General features: G+C 42.8%; 1 protein-coding gene across 1 annotated transcript in view; it reads left to right on the top strand.

Annotated features, from left to right (window-relative positions):
• The window catches only part of LOC122552416 (uncharacterized), a 55,542-nt gene extending 33,943 nt beyond the window's left edge, over positions 1 to 21,599 (top strand). Inside the window, exons 9-12 of the mRNA XM_087976555.1 lie at positions 6,556 to 6,651; positions 18,117 to 18,275; positions 20,220 to 20,305; positions 20,916 to 21,599. Coding sequence (XP_087832681.1) covers positions 6,556 to 6,651; positions 18,117 to 18,275; positions 20,220 to 20,305; positions 20,916 to 21,017 — 443 coding nt within the window. The 3' untranslated portion in view covers positions 21,018 to 21,599. The remainder of the gene's footprint in view (positions 1 to 6,555; positions 6,652 to 18,116; positions 18,276 to 20,219; positions 20,306 to 20,915) is intronic.
• The last annotated feature ends 289 nt before the right edge of the window (positions 21,600 to 21,888 follow it).

Below are 21,888 nucleotides of genomic sequence, written 5' to 3'. Positions count from 1 at the left end.
CCTGAAATGTCACCACTGACACCTCCACCATCTCTGCAGATATCTCCCTTCGAACTATTGGGTGTAATACATCTTGTTCAGGTGTTTTTTCACCTTCGGGCCATTCTGTTTTTCTCGCACCTTCTCGTTGGTGGTGGTCACCATACAAAGCTCTGCTCCCTCTCTTGAAATTTTGAGATATTTACCTGTCTTCCACTGTGAAGCATGACGCGAAATAAATATTTCCATTCTCATCCATTTCCTTGTTCTCCAATGCTATCTCTCCAGCGTCAGTTCCCAGCCGCCCAGCGTCCACGTTGCCCTCTCTTTTGCCCTTAAATTATCTAAAGAAACCCTTGCAGTCTTCCTTTATATTACCGGATAGCTGAACTTCATATTTAAGCTTTGCATTCCTTATTTCTTTTCTGTTGCCCTCTGTTTGTCTTTGTGTGCTTTCCAATCTTTCTGGATCCCACGGCCCTTCGCCACATTATATGTTCTCTGTTTTGCTCTTACGCTATCCACAGCTCGTCACTGTGGTTTCCTGAACCTACCTATACCATTGTAAGTTTTCCTCAGTTTGAATCTCTGCCGTGTCTCCTGAATTACTTTCAGAAGCTCCCGCCATTGCTGTTTCACTGCCTTTCATGCTAGGCTCATCTACCAGTCAATTCTCCCCTGCTCTTCCCTCCCTTGAAGTAGCTGTGTTTTGTAGCTTCATTAGGTTGACACCACATTTATATGTATGCTAGATGCTACTCCTGCTGTACTCTCCTGCACATTCCACTGAACAAGTTTGATTCTATCACTTAATTTTAAGGTTTGAGTGTGGGTCATGCCCAACAATATGTTGCAGATTTTGCTGGAGGATGGTTTTGTTGTTGATGATGTCCTACCGGGCTTTATCGAGTCTGAAATCGCTAGATCTGCTTGAAGTCTGTCCCGTTTAGCATGGTGACAATGCCACATTACAATTTGGATGGTTTTCAAGTTCGTCTCGACAAGGACAATGCGGTCGTCGTTCTTGACAATATTTTCTTGTGCAGATGCATCTGCACTCAGCAGAGTGATAAGGATGAAATCAATTGTATTTTACCCACTTGATCGTTCCCTCGCCATCTGCCATGGCTCCATTCTAGCAGCTTTATCTTTAGGACCCGAACAGGTCGATCAAATGTGCTACTGCTAATACACTGTCGGTGTTTGATATTGCAATCCCCCACACATCCATTGTACATTTTGTGTAAATGCCATGCTCGACGCTTATCCCATACGTTGTGCAACATGTAGCAGTCCTGATTCCTCAGTTGTGGTGATCAGCATAAGTTTTCTTAACCATGTTTAATCTGATGTCACAAGATGGTAAGGGACTCGTGTCCATGCAGAGGACTTCTAGGTGAACTTCCTTCCGATTGTAGGCCACTGTGCCGCCACCTCTGCTGGGACTGTCCTGCAAGTGGGACTGGACATATGCAAGCAAAATTAGGCTAATGACGGACTAATCTGTGAAATAACTTCAGCAAAGTTATCACTATTGTCAGATGTTAGTAAGGAGGACTGGAAGGGTGGCAAGTCTTATTGGACCATGATCTTTCCCCGTGCTTTGGTCGATGCCAGGTGTTCCATCTGGATTTGTTTCTTTGTTGAGACTTTGAAGTGATTAGTGCAACAGGATAACTTGTTAGGCCATTTCAGAGGGTATGAACGTCAAGAACGTTGCTGTAGGTCTGGACGCACTTACAGTTCAGAGCAGATGAGGTTTCCTTCTCTGAAAGAGATTAATTAGCCAGCAGCGTCCTTTTTTTTCCAGCAAATGAACATGGATTCATGGCCATCGGTAGATTCTTCATGTCAGGTGTGTTATTTTGCATCGAATTAAAATTCCACCAACTGCAGGCTGCAGATTTGAAACCAGGTCTCCAGAGCGTTCGCTGAATTTCTGGATTAATAACTCAGTGAAAATACTACTGGGCTCTTGCCTCCATGAAATACGTGGCACGACGGGAATCTTTGAGAAATATCTGAATTAAAGAGTTCCATCTTTGAATTATTCTTACACTGCATCTCCAGTGCTTCAGATCCAAACACTGCTGAAAATGGGAACGCCAGGAGCATCCGGAAAAAGTTGGATGAACTTGCAGCATGGGGTGGTACCTGGGACTTCGATGTTGTGGCCATTTCGGAGACAGGAATGATTGTTGCAGGTTCCAGGATTTAGATGTTTCAGTAAGAACAGAGAGGATGGTAAAAGAGGGCGAGGTGTGGCATTGTTGGTCAAGGACAGCATTGCAGTTGCAGAAAGGGCATTTGGGGACTCGTCAACTGAAGTAGTATGGGCTGAAGTTAGAAACAGGAAAGGAGAGGTCACCCTGTTGGGAGTTTTCTATAGGCCTACAACTAATTCCAGAGATGTCGAGGAAAGGATGGCAAAGATGATTCTCGATCGGAGTGAGAGAGACAGGGTAGTTGTCATGGGGGACTTCAACTTTCCAAATATTGACTGGGAACACTATAGTACGAGTACTATAGTTGGGTCAATTTTTGTCCAGTGTGTACAGAAGGGCTTCAGGACACAGTATGTAGACAGGCCAACAAGGGGTGAAGCCATATTAGATTTGGTACTGGGGTGTAAGGTGTAGGTTTGCTCGCTGAGCTGTAGGTTTGGCATCCAGACGTTTCGTTACATGGTGAGGTAACATCATCAGTGGTGACCTCCAAGTGAAGCGAAGCTGTTGCCTCTTGCTTTCTATTTATATCTTTCTCCTGGATGGGGTTCCTATGGTTTGTGGTGATGTCATTTCCTGTTCGTTTTCTGAGGGGTTAATAGATGGCATCTAGATCTATGTGTTTGTTTATTGCTTTGTAGTTGGAATGCCAGGCCTCGAGGAATTCTCTGGCATGTCTTTGCTTAGCCTGTCCCAGGATAGATGTGTTGTCCCAGTCGAAATGGTGTTTTTTTTTACCTCCGTGTGTAGGGCTACGAGGGAGAGAGGGTACTAGGTAATGAGCCCGACCAGGTGTTAGATTTGGAAGTAGATAAGCACTTTAGTGATAGCGATCACAATTCTGTTATGTTTACTTTAGTGATAGAAAGGGATAGGTGTAAACCACTGGGCATGGGTTACAGCTGGGGGAAAGGCAATTACGATGCGATTAGGCAAGATTTCGGAAGCATAGGATGAGGAAGGATACAGCAGGGGATAGGCACGTTAGAAATGTGGAGCTTATTCAAAAAAAAGCTCCTGTGTGTCCTAGATAAGTATGTACCTGTCAGGCAGAGAAGAAGCTGTCGAGCGCGGGAGCCGTGGTTTACAAAGCAAATTGAATCTTGGTCAAAAGGAAGAAGAAGGCTTATGTTTGGATGAGATGTGGAGGCTCAGTTAGGGCGCTTGATGGTTACAAGGTAGCCAGGAAAGACCTAAAGAGAGAGCTCAGAGGAGCCAGGAGGAGACATGAGAAGTTGTTGGTGGATAGGATCAGGGTAAACCCTAAGGCTTCCTATAGATATTTAAGGAATAGAAGAATGACGAAAGAAAGATTAGGGCCAATCAAGGATAGTAGTGGGAAGTTGTGTGTGGAATCAGAGGAGATAGGGTAAGCACTAAATGAATATTTTCCGACAGTATTCACTCTAGAAAACAACAATGTTGTCAAGAAGAATACTGAGATACAGGCTACTAGACTAGGTATGATTAAGGTTCACAAGGAAGAGGTATTAGAACTACTTTGCTGACTGTCAGCATATTTCTGTGACCCTGAAATTCTATCCCTGTCCTTCCTACTCTCATCCTCCCGTATACTGCAATTACACCTCAGGTTCCCATCCAACTGCTGAGCTGGTTTACACCCACTCGAATAGCACCAGCAAATTTCCCACCAGGATATTAGTACCTCTCTGGTTCAAGTGAAGAATGTCCTGTTTGTACAAGTCCCATCTTCCCCAAAATGGGCCCCAATTATCCAAGAACCTGAAACCCTCCCCACTGCACCATCCTTGCAGCCACGTGTTCAGTTGATATCTCTCCCTATTCCTTGCCTCGCTATCACGTGGCATGGGCAACAAATCACAGATAACAACCCTGTTTGTTCTAGCTCTCAGTTTCCAGCCTAGCTCCCTGAAATCCTGCCTTACATCCCTATCCCTCTTCTTACCTATGTCGTTGGTACCTACATGGACAACGACTTGAGGTTGGTCACCCTCTCCCTTCAGGACCCCAAAGATCTTTTAGGACCCGAACAGTTCGATCGTCAGTACGACTGCCAAGGCTCTGTACGTGTTTGATATTGTATTCCCTAACAATCTATTTTACAGTTAAAACTTACACTACACCAGGTTATAGTCAAACTGGTATAATTGGAAGCACTAGCTTTCGAAGCGCTGCTCCTTCATCAGGTGATTGTAGAGTACATGATTGTAAGAGACAGAATTTGTAGAAGAAGTTTGCAGTGTAAAGTACTGAATCTATACATTGAAAAATACCTTGATTATTTGTTAAGTCCATCATCTGTTAGAATGACCATGTTAGTTTCACTTCTTTCGTATGTAAATCCCAAAACTTTTGTTTAAAAGTTGCATTCTCAAGTCAACTTTAACAATTGGCGTCAGCCCAGATAATGTATTGGGTATTAACACCTCTGTGTGCTGCTCTCTGTGCCATAATGTTTAAACTGATTATAATCTAAAAAATGAATTGACAGAATCTTAAATGGATTCATGTAATGTAACTCTGAAAGTACAAATTCACCCCCAAAAATTAGATGTTTCTGCACGCATGTTTGTGTGAGTGTGTGGGGGAGGGTGTGGTTTTGAGTGTCATGGAGAGAGAATGTGTGTGTGAGTGTAAAGGGATCTTAGTCTGTAAGAGGGTGCATGTGTGAGTGTGGGTGTGTGTGTGTCACTAGGAATGTGTGTATGCGCATCGGAGTGCCTCTGTGCGTGTGTGTATGTGTGTGTGTGTGTGTGTGTGTGTGTACGATTGCCTGGGTGTACGCGCTTGCGTGTGTGTGTGTATATATATATATATATATACACAAGTATCGGTTTCTATATATAGTGCAATGGAGTCACCTGTAATGTGACATGAACCCATTTAAGGCTATCCCTATGGGTAGCGAACTTAGCTATCAGCCTCTGCTCAGCCACTTTTCGCTGCTGCCTGTCACAAAGTCGGTCTTGGAGGATGGTCACCGAAAGATCCAAGGTTGAATGTCCCAGACCGCTGAAGTGTTCTCCAACTGGGAGGGAACACTCCTGTCTATTGATTGTTGTGTGGTGTCCATTCATCCGTTGCTTTAGCCTCTGCTCGGTTTCCCCAACGTACCATTCCTCAGGGCATCCTTGCCTGCAGCGTTTGAGATAGACAACATTGGCTGAGTACCTGCCACGTACATGGTGGGAGGTGTCCCCATGCGTAAAGGTGGTATCCATGTCCACACTCTGACACATCTTGCAGGGTCTACCATGACAGGGTTGTATGAAGTTGTCCTGAAAGCCGGGCAGTTTGGTAAAAGCAATGACCTGTTTGAAGTTTGGAGGTTGTTTAAGGGCGAGCAGTGGAGGTGTGGGGAAGGTCTTAGCGAGGTGCTCATCCTCATTGATAATGTGTTGCAGGCTGCGAAGAAAATGACATAGTTTTTCGGCTCCCTCACCCTAACCCTATTGCATCTCCAAATCATATTTTAGAGTTTTCATCCTTGACACCTTCGATGCTTATCAAATGTATTGTGCAACATGTAGCAGCACTGACTCATCTTGTGTGGGAGGCTGGTACGTGACGATCATCAGAGGTTTCCTTAATCACGTTTAGTCCGAGTCATGCGATGGAATGGGACTGGAGTCCACGCTGAGGACTTTCAGGCCAACTTCTTGTCGATTGTAAACTGCTGTACTGCCACCTCTTCTGGGACTATCCAACCAGCAGGACAGGACATAACTAATATGGCAATAGTGGTGCCTGGTCAATTGTTTCCAAATGTCGATTGCATAAGTAAAATAGGCTACTGGCCAACTAATCTTTGAAATACCTTTCGCCAAGTTAGCACTATTGCCAGATGTTAGTAAGGAGGACTTGTAAGTTGAGAGAGCTTTTTGGACCATTTCTTTCCCAATGCTTTGGTTGATGTCAGTTGATGCATTCAGTTTCCTTTTGTTGTTGAGACTTCGAAGCGATTGGTGAAACTGGATAGTTTGCTTGGCCATGTCAGAGGGATTGGAAGTCAACCACATTGCTATTGATCTGGACTCACTTGCAGTCGAGCCAATGTGAGGGTTCCTTCCCTGAAGGAGATTAATTAGCCAGATGCTTGTATTTTTCCACCAATCCACCATGGTTTCACTGCAATCACAACATTATTCATTCCAGATTTTGTTTTCTCGAATTAGAATTTCACACTCTGCTGTGTCAATATTTGAGCCCAGTTCCCCAAAACGTTCGGTGAGTTTCTGGATTAATAACATAGTGAAAGTAATACTAGGCTATTGCCTCTTGAAATACGTGGAACACTGAGAATTATTGAGGAATATCTGAATTTAAAAGTTCCATTTTTACAATCGTTCTTAAATCTCCATTCCCTCAGATCCAAACACTGCTGAAATTGGGAACGACATTAAACATTCCACTTGGGAACCGGAGGAAAGTTCATCATTAAACCGAGCAGTGACTGCAGAAGCAGGTAATAGCCAGAGCTGAATCGCTGAAAAGAATTATTCACGGAGCAGGAATTAATGCACACAGCTTAATGTGCCAGGGGACATGTGCTTTAGAGATGATAGAAAGAGGGAAGGGCTTTTTTTGATCAAGGCGAATAATGCAGCTGCATTTAAAAATGAAATAACTGACGGATTATCTAGTGATGAAGGGAGTAATGACGTTATTTGAGGTGATACTATAGGCCCTCAAATAGTCAATGGGAATTATAGGGCAAATATGCAGGAACACTCGGGAGACATGGAGGAGCAATAGGTGTGTCGCAGTAGACGATTTTAATTTTTCTAACAGACTGGGACTTGCACAGAGTTAAGCGTTTAGATGTGGTGGAATTTTTTAAGCGTGTTCAGGCAAGAGTCCCCATGCAGTTTATGGAGGGTCCTAGTCGAGAAGGGGCAAATGCCGAAATAGACTTGCGAAGTAGGGCAGGGCAGGTTACACAGGTGACAGTGGTGAAGCACTTCTGAACCAGCGACCATACTTCTACTAATTTTAAGATAGTTATGCAGAGGGAAAAATTTGGTCTGCAGGTTCAAGTTCCAATTTGGGGCAAGATGGAATTTGAAATAATTAGACAGGAGTTTGTAGAAGTTGATTGGAGTGGTTTGCTGTAGGGAAAGGGACCCCAACAGGTAGGAGGCCTTTAAAAGTCAGATAGCCAGAATTTAAGGTCTATATGTTTCTTAGAGAGTGAAGAGCAAGTTTGGCAGAAATAGATATTGAGGCTTTGACCAGAAAAAAAAAGAAAGAGGCATAGCTCAGTTACCGGCATGTGGGATCAATGGAATCCCTGGATATATGTCGAGGAGGCAGGAGTTTACTGAGGACTGAAATCGGAAAGGTGAAAAGAGAGTACGAAATAGTTGTGACTGAGAGGATTAAGGAGAAAACAAAGAAAGACTTTTTAAAAAATATATATATTAAACGCAAATAAAATAACTACAGAGAGAATAGGACTGTTCAAGGACCATAGCAGACATGTATTTGTGGAACCACAGGAGATACACGGGATACTCAATGAATGCTTCTCCTTTGTGTTTAAAGCGGAGAAAGACATGAAGCCTTGAGAACTTGGGAAGGTAATGATCATGTGTTGGTGACAATCAAAGTAGAGGTGATATTGGATGCTTTAGAATGTATGAAGGTGGATAAACCTCCTGGTCCGGTTCAGAGATAAAGAAAAACACTGAAAGAGGCTAGAAGATAAATTGTGGGAGCCCTGGCTGACGTTTTAGCATAATAGTTAGCCAGAGGAGAGGTCCCAGAAGACTGGATGGTGGCAAATGTTGTACCTTTATTCAAGAACAAATGCACTGGAAAAACCCAGAAACTATAGACCAGCAAGCCTGACATCTGTAGAAAATAAGTTACTTGAGAAGTTTCTGAAACACAAAGTATATATGCATTTCGAAAGACAGAGTTTGATTAGGAGTAGTCTGCAAAACTTTGTCAGCATGGGAAATCATGTTGCACAAATTATTTTTTTTTGTCGAAGTGACTGGAAAGGTTGATGAGGTCACAGTGGACGTAGTCAATATGGATTTCAGTAAGACCTTTGATAAGTATCCACATGTTAAGTTACTCTGGAAGATAAGATCGCATGGAATCCACAGGAATCTGGCACATTACATATAATATTGGCTTTATGGTAAGAAGCAGAGAGTAAGAGTCGAAGGATGTTTGTTGGAGTGGAGGCCTGTGACTAGTGGACTGCCTCAGGCGTCGGCGCTGGGCCCTTTGCTGTTTATTGTCTCTGTCAATGATTTGGATGAGAATCTGCAAGGCAGGTTTATGAAATTCGTAGATGCAAATAAATAGGCAGTTTCGTGGACATTAAGGAAGTTTATTGGAAATGGCAGCTGGAACTCGATCAGCTGGGGAAAAGCACTGAGAAACCCATCTGAACCAGATGGTACCAATATCCTGGGGCTGGGGTGGGGGGGGGAGGAATTTGCTAAGGCTACTGGGGTTGATTTAAACTAATACAGCAGGGAGATGGGAAACAAAATTGTAGTTCAAGTATAGAAAAGGTTGAGAGTAGGGAGGTCCAAAATCACGTTTCAGGGATGCAAGGTGGCACCGGCAAGCAAGAAGTTGATTTGAAGTGTGTTTACTTCAACCCCAGGAGCACCCGGAATAAGGTGGGTGAACTTGCAGCATGGGTTGGTACTTGGGACTTCGATGTTGTGGCCATTTCGGAGACAGGAATGGTTGTTGCAAGGTTCCAGGATTTAGATGTTTCAGTAAGAACAGAGAAGATGCTAAAAGAGGGGGAGGTGTGGCATTGTTGGTCAAGGACAGTATTACAGTGGCAGAAAGGGCGTTTGGGGACTCGTCAACTGAGGTAGTATGGGCTGAGGTTAGAAACAGGAAAAGAGAGGTCAACCTGTTGGGAGTTTTCTAAAGATCTACGAATAGTTTCAGAGATGTAGAGGAAAGGATAGCAAAGATGATTCTCGATAGGAGCGAGAGAGACAGGGTTGTTGTCATGGGAGACTTCAACTTTCCAAATATTGACTGGGAACACTTTAGCACGAGTACTATAGATGGGTCAGTTTTTGTCCAGTGTTTGGAGGAGGGCTTCCTGACATAGTACGTAGACAGACCAACAAGAGGCGAAGCTACATTAGATTTGGTACTGGGTAATGAGCCCGGCCAGGTGTTAGATTTGGATGTAGCTGATGACTTTGGTGATAGCGATCACAATTCCGTTATGTTTACTTTAGTGATAGGAAGGGATAGGTGTATACCAGTGGCCAGTTGTTACAGCTGGGGGAAAGGCAATTACGCTGCGATTAGGCAAGATTTAGGAAGCATAGGATGGGGAAGGAAACAGCAGGGGATCGGGACATTAGAAATGTGGAGCTTATTCAAGTAAAAGCTCCTGTGTGTCCTAGATAAGTATGTACCTGTCAGGCAGGGAGGAAGCTGTAGAGCGTGGGAGCCGTGGTTTACAAAACAAGTGGAATCTCTGGTCAAGAGGAAGAAGAAGGCTTATGTTTGGATGAGATGTGAAGGCTCAGGTAGCGTGTTGATGGTTAAAAGGTAGCCAGTAATTACCTAAAGAGAGAGCTCAGAAGAATAAAAGAATGACGAGGGGCCAATCAAGGATAGTAGTGGGAAGTTGTGTGTGGAGTCAGAGGAGATAGGGGAAACACTAAATGAATACTTTTCGACAGTATTCACTCTAGAAAACGACAATGTTATCGAGGAGAATGCTGAGATACAGGCTACTAGACTAGGTGGGACTGTGGTTCACAAGGAACAGGTATTAGAAATCCTGTAGAGTGTGAAAATAGATAAGTCCCCTGGGCCGGATGGAATTTATCCTAGAATTCTCTGGGAAGGCAGGGAGGAGATTGCCGAGCCTTTGGCATTGATCTTTAAATCGTCAGTGTCTACAGGAATAGTGCCAGAAGACTGGAGGATAGCAAATGTGGTTCCCCTGTTCAAGAAGGGGAGTAGAGACAACCCTGGTAATTATAGACTAGTGAGCCTTACTTCAGTTGCTGGTAAATTGTTGGAAAAGGTTTTAAGAGATAGGATTTATAGGAAAGAATAATGTGATTAGGGATAGTCAGCACGGTTTTGTGAAGTGTAGGTCGTGCCTCACAAACCTTATTGAGTTCTTTGAGAAGGTGACCAAACAGGTAGATGAGAGTAAACCGGTTGATGTGGTGTATATGGATTTCAGCAAGGCGTTCGATAAGGTTCCCCACTGTAGGCTATTGTACAAACTACGGAGGAATGGGATTATGGGAGATATAGCAGTTTGGATCAGTAATTGGCTTGCTGAAAGAAGACAGAGGGTGGTGGTTGATAGGGAATGTTCATCCTGGAGTCCAGTTACTAGTGGTGTACCGCAAGGGTCGGTGTTGGGTCCACTGCTGTTCATCATTTTTATAAACGACCTGGATGAGGGCGTAGAAGGGTGGGTTAGTAAATTTGCAGACGACACTAAGGTCGGTGAAGTTGTGTATAGTGACGGAGGATGTTGTATATTACAGAGAGACATAGATAAGCTGCAGAACTGAGCTGAGAGGTGGCAAAAGGAGTTTAAAGCGGACAAGTGTGAGTTGATTCACTTTGGTCGGAGTAACCGGAATGCAAAGTACTGGGCTAATGGTAAGATTCTTGGTAGTGTAAATGAGCAGAGAGATCTCGGTGTCCATGTACACAGATCATTGAATGTTTCCACCCAGGTTGACAGGGTGATTAAGAAGGCATACAGTGTTTTGGTCTTTATTAATAGAGGGATCGCGTTCTGGAACCATGAGGTTATTCTACAGCTGTACAAAACTCTGGTGCGGCCCCACTTGGAGTATTGTGTACAGTTCTGGTCACCGCATTTTCAGAAGGATGTGGAAGGTTTGGAAAGGGTGCAGAGGAAATTTACTCGGATGTTGCCTGGTATAGAGGGGAGGTCTTATGCAGAAAGGCTGAGGGACTTGAGGCTGTTTTAGTTAGAGAGAAGAAGGTTGAGAGGTGACATAATAGAGACATATAAGATAATCAGAGGGTTAGATAGGGTGGACAGGGAGAGCCTTTTTCCAAGTGTGCTGACGGCGAGCACGAGGGGGCATAGCTTTAGTTGAGAGGTGATAGACATAGGACAGTTGTCAGAGGTAGTTTCTTTACTCAGAGAGTAGTAAGGGTATGGAATGCCTTGCCTGCAACGGGAGTAGATTCATGAACTTTAAGTACATTTAAGTCGTCATTGGACCAGCATATGGAGGTACATGGAATAGTGTAGGGTAGATGGGCTTCAGATTGGTATGACAGGTCGGCGCAACATCCAGGGCCGAAGGGCCTGTACTGCGCTGTAATGTTCTAAATATTCTATGTTCTATGAAATCGCAAATGGCGTTTAATATGGATAGATGTGAGGTCTTGCATGCTGGAAAGTCAAATCAAGGTAGTAGTTTCATGGTGAATGGTAGGGTCTGCAGGATTGCAATGGAACAGAGGGAGCTGGAGTTCAAGTGCACGATTCTCTGAATGTACAGTCACACTTAGACAGGTCAGTGAGGAAGGCTTTTGGCACACTGACATTCATGTCTCAGAACCGCGAGTGTGGTGCTGGAAATGCACACCAAGAACAGGACAATCGATGTTTCGGGCATTGTCCAAACAGGTTTTGGGCCTCCTCCATTGCCAAACCCTAATCACCCAACTCCTGGAGGGAGACGCCTCATATTCCGCCTTTGGACCCTGCAACCATGCGGGATCAATGTGGATTTCAGCAGTTTCCTCATTTAAGCTCCACTCACATTATCCCCATCCCAAGCCTTCAACTCGGCAACGCCCTCCTGACCTGTCCATCACCTTTCACATCTATCCACTCCACCCTTCTCTCAGACCTATCACCTTCCCCACACCTTCATCTATCTATCGCATTCTCGGTTGCCTTCCCACCAACCCCACCCCCTCCCATTTATCTCCCAACCCCCTGGCCCACAAGCCTCATTTCTGATGAAGGGCTTCGGCCCAAAACATCGATTCTCCTGCTCCTTGGATGCTGGCTGACCTGCTGCACTTTTCTATCGTCACACTTCTCGTTTCTGATCTCCAGCATCTGAAGTCTTCAATTTCTTCTTTTCATCAGTCAGTGCACTGAGTATCGAAGTTAACATTCTATGTTACTGTTGTACAGGACGTTGGTGTGGCCGAAAATGGTCTTCCATTTTCGTCACCTTGCTATAGAAAAAATGCAGAAGAAATTTCCAAAGATGTTGCCAAGACTAAACAGTCTGAATGAATTATTGAGAGCGTTTGGACAAGCAAGGACTTTTCTTTCTTTAGAGCGCAGGAGACTGCGGGAGAATCCTCTAGAAGTGGATGAGTTCATGAGAGGCGTGGGTAATGTGAATACAACCAGTCGTATTCCCAGGGTAGGGGAATAGAAAACTAGAGAGCACCAATCTACGTTAAAAGGGAAAGAATAAAAGGGAATGTGAAGGGCAACGTTTATACACAGAAGTTGGTCTGCATATGGAATGAGCTGCTCGCAGAAGTTGTTGAGGCAGCTACGTTAATGGCATTTACAAGGCATTTGGACAAATACATGGATAGGAATGAATTAGAGCATATGTGCCAATTGTAAGGAAATGGCATTAGTGTGGATGGACATTTTGGTTGGTATGAACCAGTAAAAGCCGAAGCACTTGTCTCCGTGCTGGAAGACTGTATGAATCAACGACTCACAGACCAGACAATACATTCTGCTCATGTTGAGGAAGAGTGTTTGAGAAGCTTGAGCAGAGTGGTGTCTAGTATTTTAAGAGAATTAGCGCCAATTACTTTGGAATTAACCATGCAGTAACTGAGGTGAATTGCAGTAATTTCATATTGAGTGTACAACCAATTCAAGGAGTTAAATGCTTTGAATGAAGGGTATGGTGTGAAGATACTGAGATGCATGGAATTATGTACTGAAGGGAATAGAATACAGCCACTGAAAGGAATGGAATCCAATGACTGCTGGAAGTAGGAATAACTTTTTAGCTGTTAATCTTTGGTTTGACTGTTTAAAAAGAAAGGGAATGGCAGATGCCCTACCTGATCGTGCATTGAAAAATGATCGTACTCTTCATGCAGTTAGGATTGAGAGTTGACTGCATTTTGTTAAACGGAACATGATATAGTGACTGGCAGGAGGCAATTTCTCAGTTCTTGCATATATTAAGACAAACAAATCTGACTTCCTACCCCTCGTTTTTGATCTGTTCTTCTTTTCTGTAACTCTTAGTTATCTTCGCAATTTTTTTTTGCAATTACAAAACTTCCAGCAACTCAGGGTTCTGAAGGTAAAACAAATCGTAAAGCCACCCAGAAAGCATCTTACAAATACACTGCATTTTCTGCACTAGGTATCACTCCGATGTGATTAATACTTCAAATAGACATAATGTTGATTGATACTGTCTCAAGTTTCATTATTACCTGAAGTATTGATACCATTTGATTGATAATAACTCAACTTTGATTACTACCTCAAATATTGATACTATTTGATTCATAATACCTCAAATTTGCATCTTAAATGCTCAGTCAGACTTCCACCTCACATTTCAATTTTACACTTTCATGGCATTAAAATCAATCACAAGACTGATACATCTGCAAATTGCGACATAATTCAGTCAAGGACTCTCTCTATCCTTCAGTGAGATGCATTAGAGGAAAAGCACGGCATAAACGGAGTGTTATGTTTTGATTAAAACCGCTAGAATGGAGTTACTAAGCGTCATGGAGCTGTGCACCATGGAAATAGACCTTCTAGTCCAACTCTGATGCATGCCGATCAGCTATCTCAATCTGACCGAGTCCCATTTGCTAACATTCAGCCCATATGTCTCTAAAGATTTCCTGTTCACGTACACATCCAGATGCCTTTTAATTTTTTTAACTGTACACCCTTCCACTAATTGCTCTGGCAGCTCATTCCACACATGTACCACTCTTTGCGCGAGGAAGCTGCCCCTCAGGTTCTTTGACATCTTTCTGCTCTCAACTAAAACCGGTGCTGTTTAGATTTGGAATTGCCAACTCTTGGAGAAAATGTATTGGCTGTTCACCTGAACACAATCCTCATGATTTTATAAACCTCTGGAATGTCGACCCCCGTCCTTCGATTCCATGTGGCACAAAACCCACCTATTCAGCCTCTCCCAATAGGTCAAACGCACGAATCCTCCAATATGCTTTTAAGTCTTTTCTGAACCCTTTACAGTTTCACATCATCTTCCCTCGAACAGGGAGACAAGAATTCAACATCATATTCTAAAGGTGACCACACCAATGTTCTGTAAAACTGCAACGTGACATCCCATCACTTACATATAATACACTGACTACTAAATGCAAGCTTATGCAAAAGATGTTCTCACCTCAACCTTCAGGTAAAGAAGATCCATGCCATTAACACAGAGTTGGACCGGGATCTCCACAGCATCAATTTGCTTGCGCTTGTGGGTTAGGAGTGAAATGAAGGCACTGAAGGAAATAGGATGCAGTGACTGAGGGGAATAGAATACAAAGGCTATTGAGAGTTGGAAATTGTGCTTCCTTTCTTGCTTGATCTCGTGAAACAGAATGCCAATTGTTCACCACAATTCTCCATATTGAGATTGATAGCTGTGATATCACCAGATGCACCGTTCAAATCTGCATCATCTTCTGCAGGAGGTAGCATTCATTTGTGATTAAATGTCTCACATTATATGTCAAATTTATTTCTTCAATTCTCTCTTAGTCAGAATTAAACTGCACATCTCCGACTAAGGCTTCCCTGACTTTACAAACGATCATATCTTCACATCATTTCAAGGACTCTCACTGTGCTCCAGTCAGATGCAGTAAAGGTTGAACACAGTGCAGTGTTTTGAACAAAGGGTGTGGGATGAAGATATTGAGAGAAGACGGATGATATATTTGAAGAGAATAGAATGCAGTGATGGACGGGAATGGGATGCAATGTCATTTGGGTGAAGGAATTTGCTTTTCTTTGATTTTTCTTGCTCTCACTTTTGTGTCCTGACTGTTGCAAGTCGAAGACAATTGTGGATGTCGTTCATTATCGTGACTTGGAACATTATCCTTTTCATTTTCTCATTATGCATTTCATACTAGGTGATGTTTGCATTTTGTCAATCTAAATGTGATGTAAAGGTTGGGATAGGGTCCATTATCAAGTATTCATAAATATATTGAGACTAACAGAAAGTAAGGACTGCAGATGCTGAAGATCAGATTCGAAAGGTGCGGCATTAAAAGCACAGCAGGTCTGGCAGCATCCAAGTAGCAGGAGAACCGACGTTTTAGGCATAATCCCTTTATCAGGAATACGGAGATGGGGGAAGGGAGCTTGTAGATAAATAGGAGAAGTGGGGCTGGGGAGAAGGGAGCTGGGAAGGTGATAGATTGATGCAGGTGTGGGGTGAAAGTGATAGGTCGGACCTGATGGTGGAGCAGATAGGTGGGAAGGAACATGGAGAGGTGGGATAGTTCAAGAGGGCAGTGATGAGTTGGATTGTTGCATCTGCAATGAGTTTGGGGAGGGGTGGAAAACTGATGAAATAGATGTTGACACCGTGTGGTTGGAGGGTCCTAAGTGGGAAGACAAGGCGTTCTTCCTTCACGTATCGGGTGGCTTGGATTTGGTGGCAGAGGAGGCGTCGATTCTCCTGTTCCCTAGATGCTGTCTGACCTGCTGCGCTTCTCCAGCAACACATTTCCATCTCTGATCTCCAGCATCTGCAGACCTCATTTTCTCTTCAAAGAGGCCCAGAACTTGCATATCCTTGTCAGAGTGGGGCAGTGATTAAAGTGGTCGGCCATAGGTCAGTGGAATTGTTTGGCGCGTGTGTCCTAGAGATGTTCCCTGAAACATTCCATGAGGTTGGCGTCCTTTCTCTCCAATATAGAGATGACCACATCAAGAATCGATGTGCAGGAAAACGTCTCATCTGCTGTGTCAGTTGCTCTCGATTTAGTCTTCTCCATGTTGAGTGGCAGGACACCAACTGGCAGAACATTTCAGAAAACATCTCTTGGACACACACACCAAAAACCCCATTGCCTCATGGTTGACCACTTCAACAATCCCTCCCACTCTGCCAAGAACATGCAGGTCCCGGGTCTCCTCCACCGCCAAGCCCTTGTCATGCTATGCCTGGAGGAAGAACGACTCTTCCTCTGCCTTGGGACCCTCCAACCACTGGCATCAACGTCGATTTCACCAGTTTAATAATTTCCCCTCTCCGCATCTCATCCAACATCCTACCATTCAACTCGACACCACCATGTTGAAATGTTCCACATGTGCATCTTCCTATCCGCTCCAACTCCCGCTATAACTGTAATGTGTTGACTAGAATAAGGCCAATTTTTCAAGAATGGTCTCTGTATTGACAGTGACAGCTGTGAATTTTCGTCCGCTGTTTCCTTCCATTCTTCTGTCCTGAGACGACTTGATACATCTATATTTATTCCTTCTTGTTTCAAATCTTCCAACAACTCAGGATCCTGAATGTACAAAAACCCCATACTCCACTGAGAAGTCGTATTCCAAATCACACCATCTTCTGTAACATGTAGCACACCCGTCTGACTACATACCTCTTATTATGCTTCAAAAATTGCTTTTAAATTTGCTCGCACCTGGCATTACACCTTACATCTCTGATTGATGCTTTGGTGGCATTCTAAGTGCAATCACTACTTCAGACACAATCTACAAATATCTGTAAGATTAACGCAAGGACTGTGTCTGTTGGTCAGTAAGATTTCAATACACAGTGAGGATGGGGTAAAGTGAATACGATGTTTTGAATGAAGTGCGTAGAATGTCGTTTCGTGGAGGTGAGTGATGAAAGCTCCAACGGGAATAGAATGCAGTAGTTTAAGGAAATGGCATGCAATACCTATTGGGAGTAGGAATTTACACGTTGATCGCTGTGAAGTGTATGACTTGACTGTTTGAAATCAAAGGTAATGGCAGACGGTCTTGCGTTATGGAGCGTTGGAATTTGATCCTACCCTTTGGGATATTGTCATCATACAGTTTAAAAAGAGTGTTGCTTGCACTTTATTATTCTGAATTTGATGTATGACTGGGATTATGCCAGTTGGTCAGGATTCATCTCCATATTCAGACTGATTGCAATAATGTATAATAATAATAACCATTATAACGTGTTCGTCTTCATTGCGAGAGATTTTGACTACAGGATCAGTGATGTGTTATTGCATTTCTACAGGACCTTGATGAGGCCACACCTAGCATATTGGGTGCCGTTTTGGTCTCCTTTTCTGAGGAAGGATGATCTTGCTCTCAGAAAGTGCAGTGAAGATTTACCAGTCTGATTCAGGCTTTTGGCAGAACTGATGTATGAAGCGAAATTGATTAGGATAAGGATTGTTTTCAGATGAATGAGCCTGGGTGGGGCGGGGTGGGGGAGCGGGAGCGGGGTGGCGCGGTCTCATAGAGACTAATACATTTATGACAGGACTAGATAGTTAGATGCAGAGTGGGTGTTCTTGATGTTGGATTTTGGATACAAAAAGTATCACAGTCTGAGGTTATGGGATGGATCCTTCAGGACAGAGATGAGCAAACATTTCTTCACTCAAAGAATGTTGAGCCTGTGAAACTCATTATTACAATAAGTGGTTAATGCGACAACATTGAATATGTTCAAGATGCAGCTGGATATAACATTTGAAACGAATAGAATCAAAGCTTATGAATAAAAAGCAGGATTAGGTTCTTGATTTGGACAATCAAACTGATTCTGTTGAATGATGAATCAGGTTCGAAGGACCAAATAGTCTCCACCTGTTGTTATCTTCTAGGTTTCTATGTTTCAAAACAGCATGCGAAGCTCCCTCTTTAATCTCAACTGTCACCTTCCGATCTTGCCGTTTCAGAGACAAAGTTAACTCAGAGACCCGCGGACCAATCGACGAAAACCTCAGCTGAATTTTCCATGCCTGCTTCAACAGGATTTGGGACTTCAACTTTAAAATCAGTTCCTACGCCATCCACTCCTATACGACATTCTGATCTTCAGAATGATTCTGGGCAAGGTAAGGGAATTGTAAGTACTGAACAATTTGTGAAAATCACATGAACATAAAAGCTGCGTGTGGAAAACACTGCGGGATATATGCAGAGAGCTTCAGGGGCATTTGGACAAGTTGAATGTGTGTGTGAAACAATAGACGATGAAATCTAATGTAGATCATTTGGCATCCGCCACATTGGTAGCAAAACGAAAAAAGACACATTAAATTTGAATGGCTACAAATTGAGAGAGGGAAATGTGCAATAAGACTTGCTTATCCTCGTGCACCTGTCTCGGGAGATAAGCAGGTAAAGGAAGCAGTGAAATTAATGGTGTGTCGGCATTAAAAGGGAAGTATCCTAGTATGTCTTGCTGGAATTGTCCACTGATTTGGTGAACCAACATCTCGAATACACTGTACAGCTTTGATCTCCTTACCTGGTCAAGGACATTCCTCCGCATGTCGAAATGGAGATAGCTTATTAGACTGATTCCTGGGGCGGGATGAAGGCACACAAGGACAGGTTGAATCGATTATGATTTTTTTTCGACACAGAAAAATGCTTGGGATCTTGTAGTAACCGAAGATATTCGAACAGGGTGATTGTTTGGAGGTGCTGGTAATCGACTGGGGATACAAAGTTAAAAATCACGCTTTTACGATCTCATACTCCATAAACACTAGATGAAGGAGCAGCACTCCGAAAGCTATTGCTTCAAAATAAATCTATTGGACTATAACCTGGTGTTGTGTGATTTTTAACTTCTAAGAAGGTGAGGCAGTGTCAGTGAAGCAATGATTTCGCCAATGACATAGTCGTCCAAACCATGAGTTTTACGCGTGAATCTGGTTCTTCAATTTCTCTCTCTCTCTCTGTCTCTAAATCCCAGCTCTGCTCTCCTCCTCGCTCTTTCATTTGAAAATAGACTATATGTCTGTGTCTGATCCTCACGCCCTTCTCTCTCCTTCTGTTTCTCTCTATCTCACAGTTCAGCTGTGTTTTATGCTTGTTCTGAATCATTACTTCTCTCTGTTGTTGCTTATCTCTTTGTCGTTGTATTGTATTTATTCTTCCGTATGTTTCTCTGGATCTATGCACTGACTCAGTTTTACACAACTAGATTTTTGTGTTTTTTGTTAGTTTTCCTCAATATTTATATCAGAGTCTTTGTTTCTGTGGCTCCATCCAACTACCTGTCTCATATTCTCTGTGTCCCGGCCTTTGACTGTTTGTCTGTTTGTATTTGGGTCTCCATTGCCTTCGCTAACCTATTTCATCTCTCTGCATTTCCCTCTTTTCGATTGTCTGCATCCCTTTGTCTACATTTCCATAACTGTGTTCGAAAGCCACCCTCTCTCTCTCTCTCATTTACTCACTCTCAATCTGGATATCCCTACACTGCATTTATCTTCGTGTTTGTTTGTATGAGCCTCCTTAATTATCTCTATTTATTATTGCCTTTGCCAAACCGTCTCTCCCTGTTCCTTCCTATTTCTGACTGTCTCTTTTTTTCTGTATCTCCCTGTCATTATTTCTCACTGTGTCTGTCTGTCTCTCTCTCGCTCTCTCTCATTGACTTGCACTTGGGTTTTCCTTGTCTGACTCCATGTGTATTCACCTGATTCCATGACCTCATCTTTTTGCTTTTTATGATGATGATACGAGGAGGGAAGGCTAATTGAGGAATTGTATAAAGATGGATGTAAATTATTTGTGAACTGCAAGCAACAAGCTGCGAGATTTTGAAGCTGGAGTGAAGAATGCCAATCGAGGGAATGTCTAAAGGAGATACAAAGAGTGAAATGAAGGCATAATAACACATATAAAGATATACAGAGTGAAGAAACAGACAGAGAATACGGCAAAACTGATACCACTGAGAAGGGACTACACACTTAAATCATCACGATGCCTTGTGTGAAATATGTGTCTGTTGAATCTGTTCTTGCTGCTATTTTATTTAGATTCGCCAAACCGATTGGTTAACGTGATGATAATTTCGGAGGCAGAGATTGAGAATGAAAAGGCGAGGAGAATCGCGATTAACGTGGTGAGAGACTCCGCCATATAAATAGTGAAGAGAAAGATTTCCCTTCCTTGTCCATTATCAGTGATTGGGCACTAGTGCTTCGCAATTATAAACAGTTTATGCTTCGTGTTCGTTTCGTCTTATATCACACAGACAAAAACATTCGTCGGGGAAAAGGAGGAATGTCCTTCGAGGTTTTGACAAGCCTTCTTAAGACCTTAAATTGGCTCAAGACATGGATTAGGCTGAATGTGCTTGCACTGCTACTGTGTATCAGGATCAAGAGGAACGAGCCTTTTTCTCTTTGTGCTTCATTTTTCGCTCTTGCCACTTCCCTCTAATTTTTTGTCTTCTATTTCTTTGTCATTGAATTTTATACCTTCCCACTTTATATAATTTTCTAGCAAGGTCTTTCCTTCCTTGCACGCCTTTCACTGTTGTCCTTCGATTCTCTGCCTTTTCTCCACTTATCACTTTATCTGTCTCACATTCTACCCCTCTCTCCGGTCCTTTCTATGTCTCAACCTGTGGCGTTTCACTCGCTGACCCTGTAACTTTCAGACCCTCTCTCTGACTTTGTTTCATCTCATACCTTCGGTGTAACGATCTTGTTTTGCATTCGACATTGCAGCTTCAGATGATGGTCAATGAGCGAGCCAATCAAGATGTGGAATTGGTCCATGAAGAGGGATACTGCATGCTTGTGGTCTCTTCAGAGCATGAAGAAAACTGACCATGTTCATGACCACTCGATACCTTGTCATGATGATCACAGCATTGCCAAAAACGGACTGTCCCGCCCTTTCACGATCTAACAGGAGCAAACTTTTAGCAATGGTTTTTACTCTGAAATAGAAATGTACTCATCATATAACGCTAACGAGTCTGTTTTATGTTGTAGCTTTGTGTATCACGTGCCTCAGTTAAGCAGTAATTTCCAAAATCACAAACCATTAAGCAAAAAGCAGAGTCCACTTGCCCCTTCAAGCCTTCTCAATCATTAAATTTGATCACTGTATTTCTGATTTTATGCTCAGCTCGAAGTTCCTTTGAAATTCTTTCACCTCCTCACTATTCAATAATCTTCCAGCAAAATATCGGAACTGTCTACATCCCTTGACTTTGAAGAAGAGAATATTGAGACTCAAAGATGTATGAGAGAGCAAAAAAAAACCTTTCCTTATTTCTATCTCAAATATGTACCGTATTTAGAAGAAAACTCATGGGTCTCTTCTTTCTACATTATTTCGCAAGATGAAACAACCTCTCCACCTAAACCCAATTGTTTAGACACGTGGTAAACCATTCTGCTAATTTAAACCAGACACATAGAAACACTTACCTCGCCTCGTAATCTGTAAAAATATGTGTGGCAAAGAATTACCAAATCCCATTATTTAATGAAAAAAAAATTCTTTAATTCCAAAAGTAAAGAGAACATTAAATAACAACTCGCTACACTGTAAACCTCCTTTATCTTAACGATTTATGTACCTCCCACTCTACATAACCATACGGATCTGATATAATACCCCGATTAAGTTTACAAAATTCAATTTTCAAAACGACCCTACTGTCTATGTTCCTCTGCAGATTTTCGGCTT

The sequence above is a fragment of the Chiloscyllium plagiosum genome, unplaced genomic scaffold (assembly GCF_037043375.1).
Source record: "Chiloscyllium plagiosum isolate Xiang-an unplaced genomic scaffold, Cpla_swu_hap1 HiC_scaffold_29, whole genome shotgun sequence".
NCBI lineage: Eukaryota > Metazoa > Chordata > Chondrichthyes > Orectolobiformes > Hemiscylliidae > Chiloscyllium > Chiloscyllium plagiosum.
This window is presented reverse-complemented; position numbering and strand designations above follow the sequence as displayed.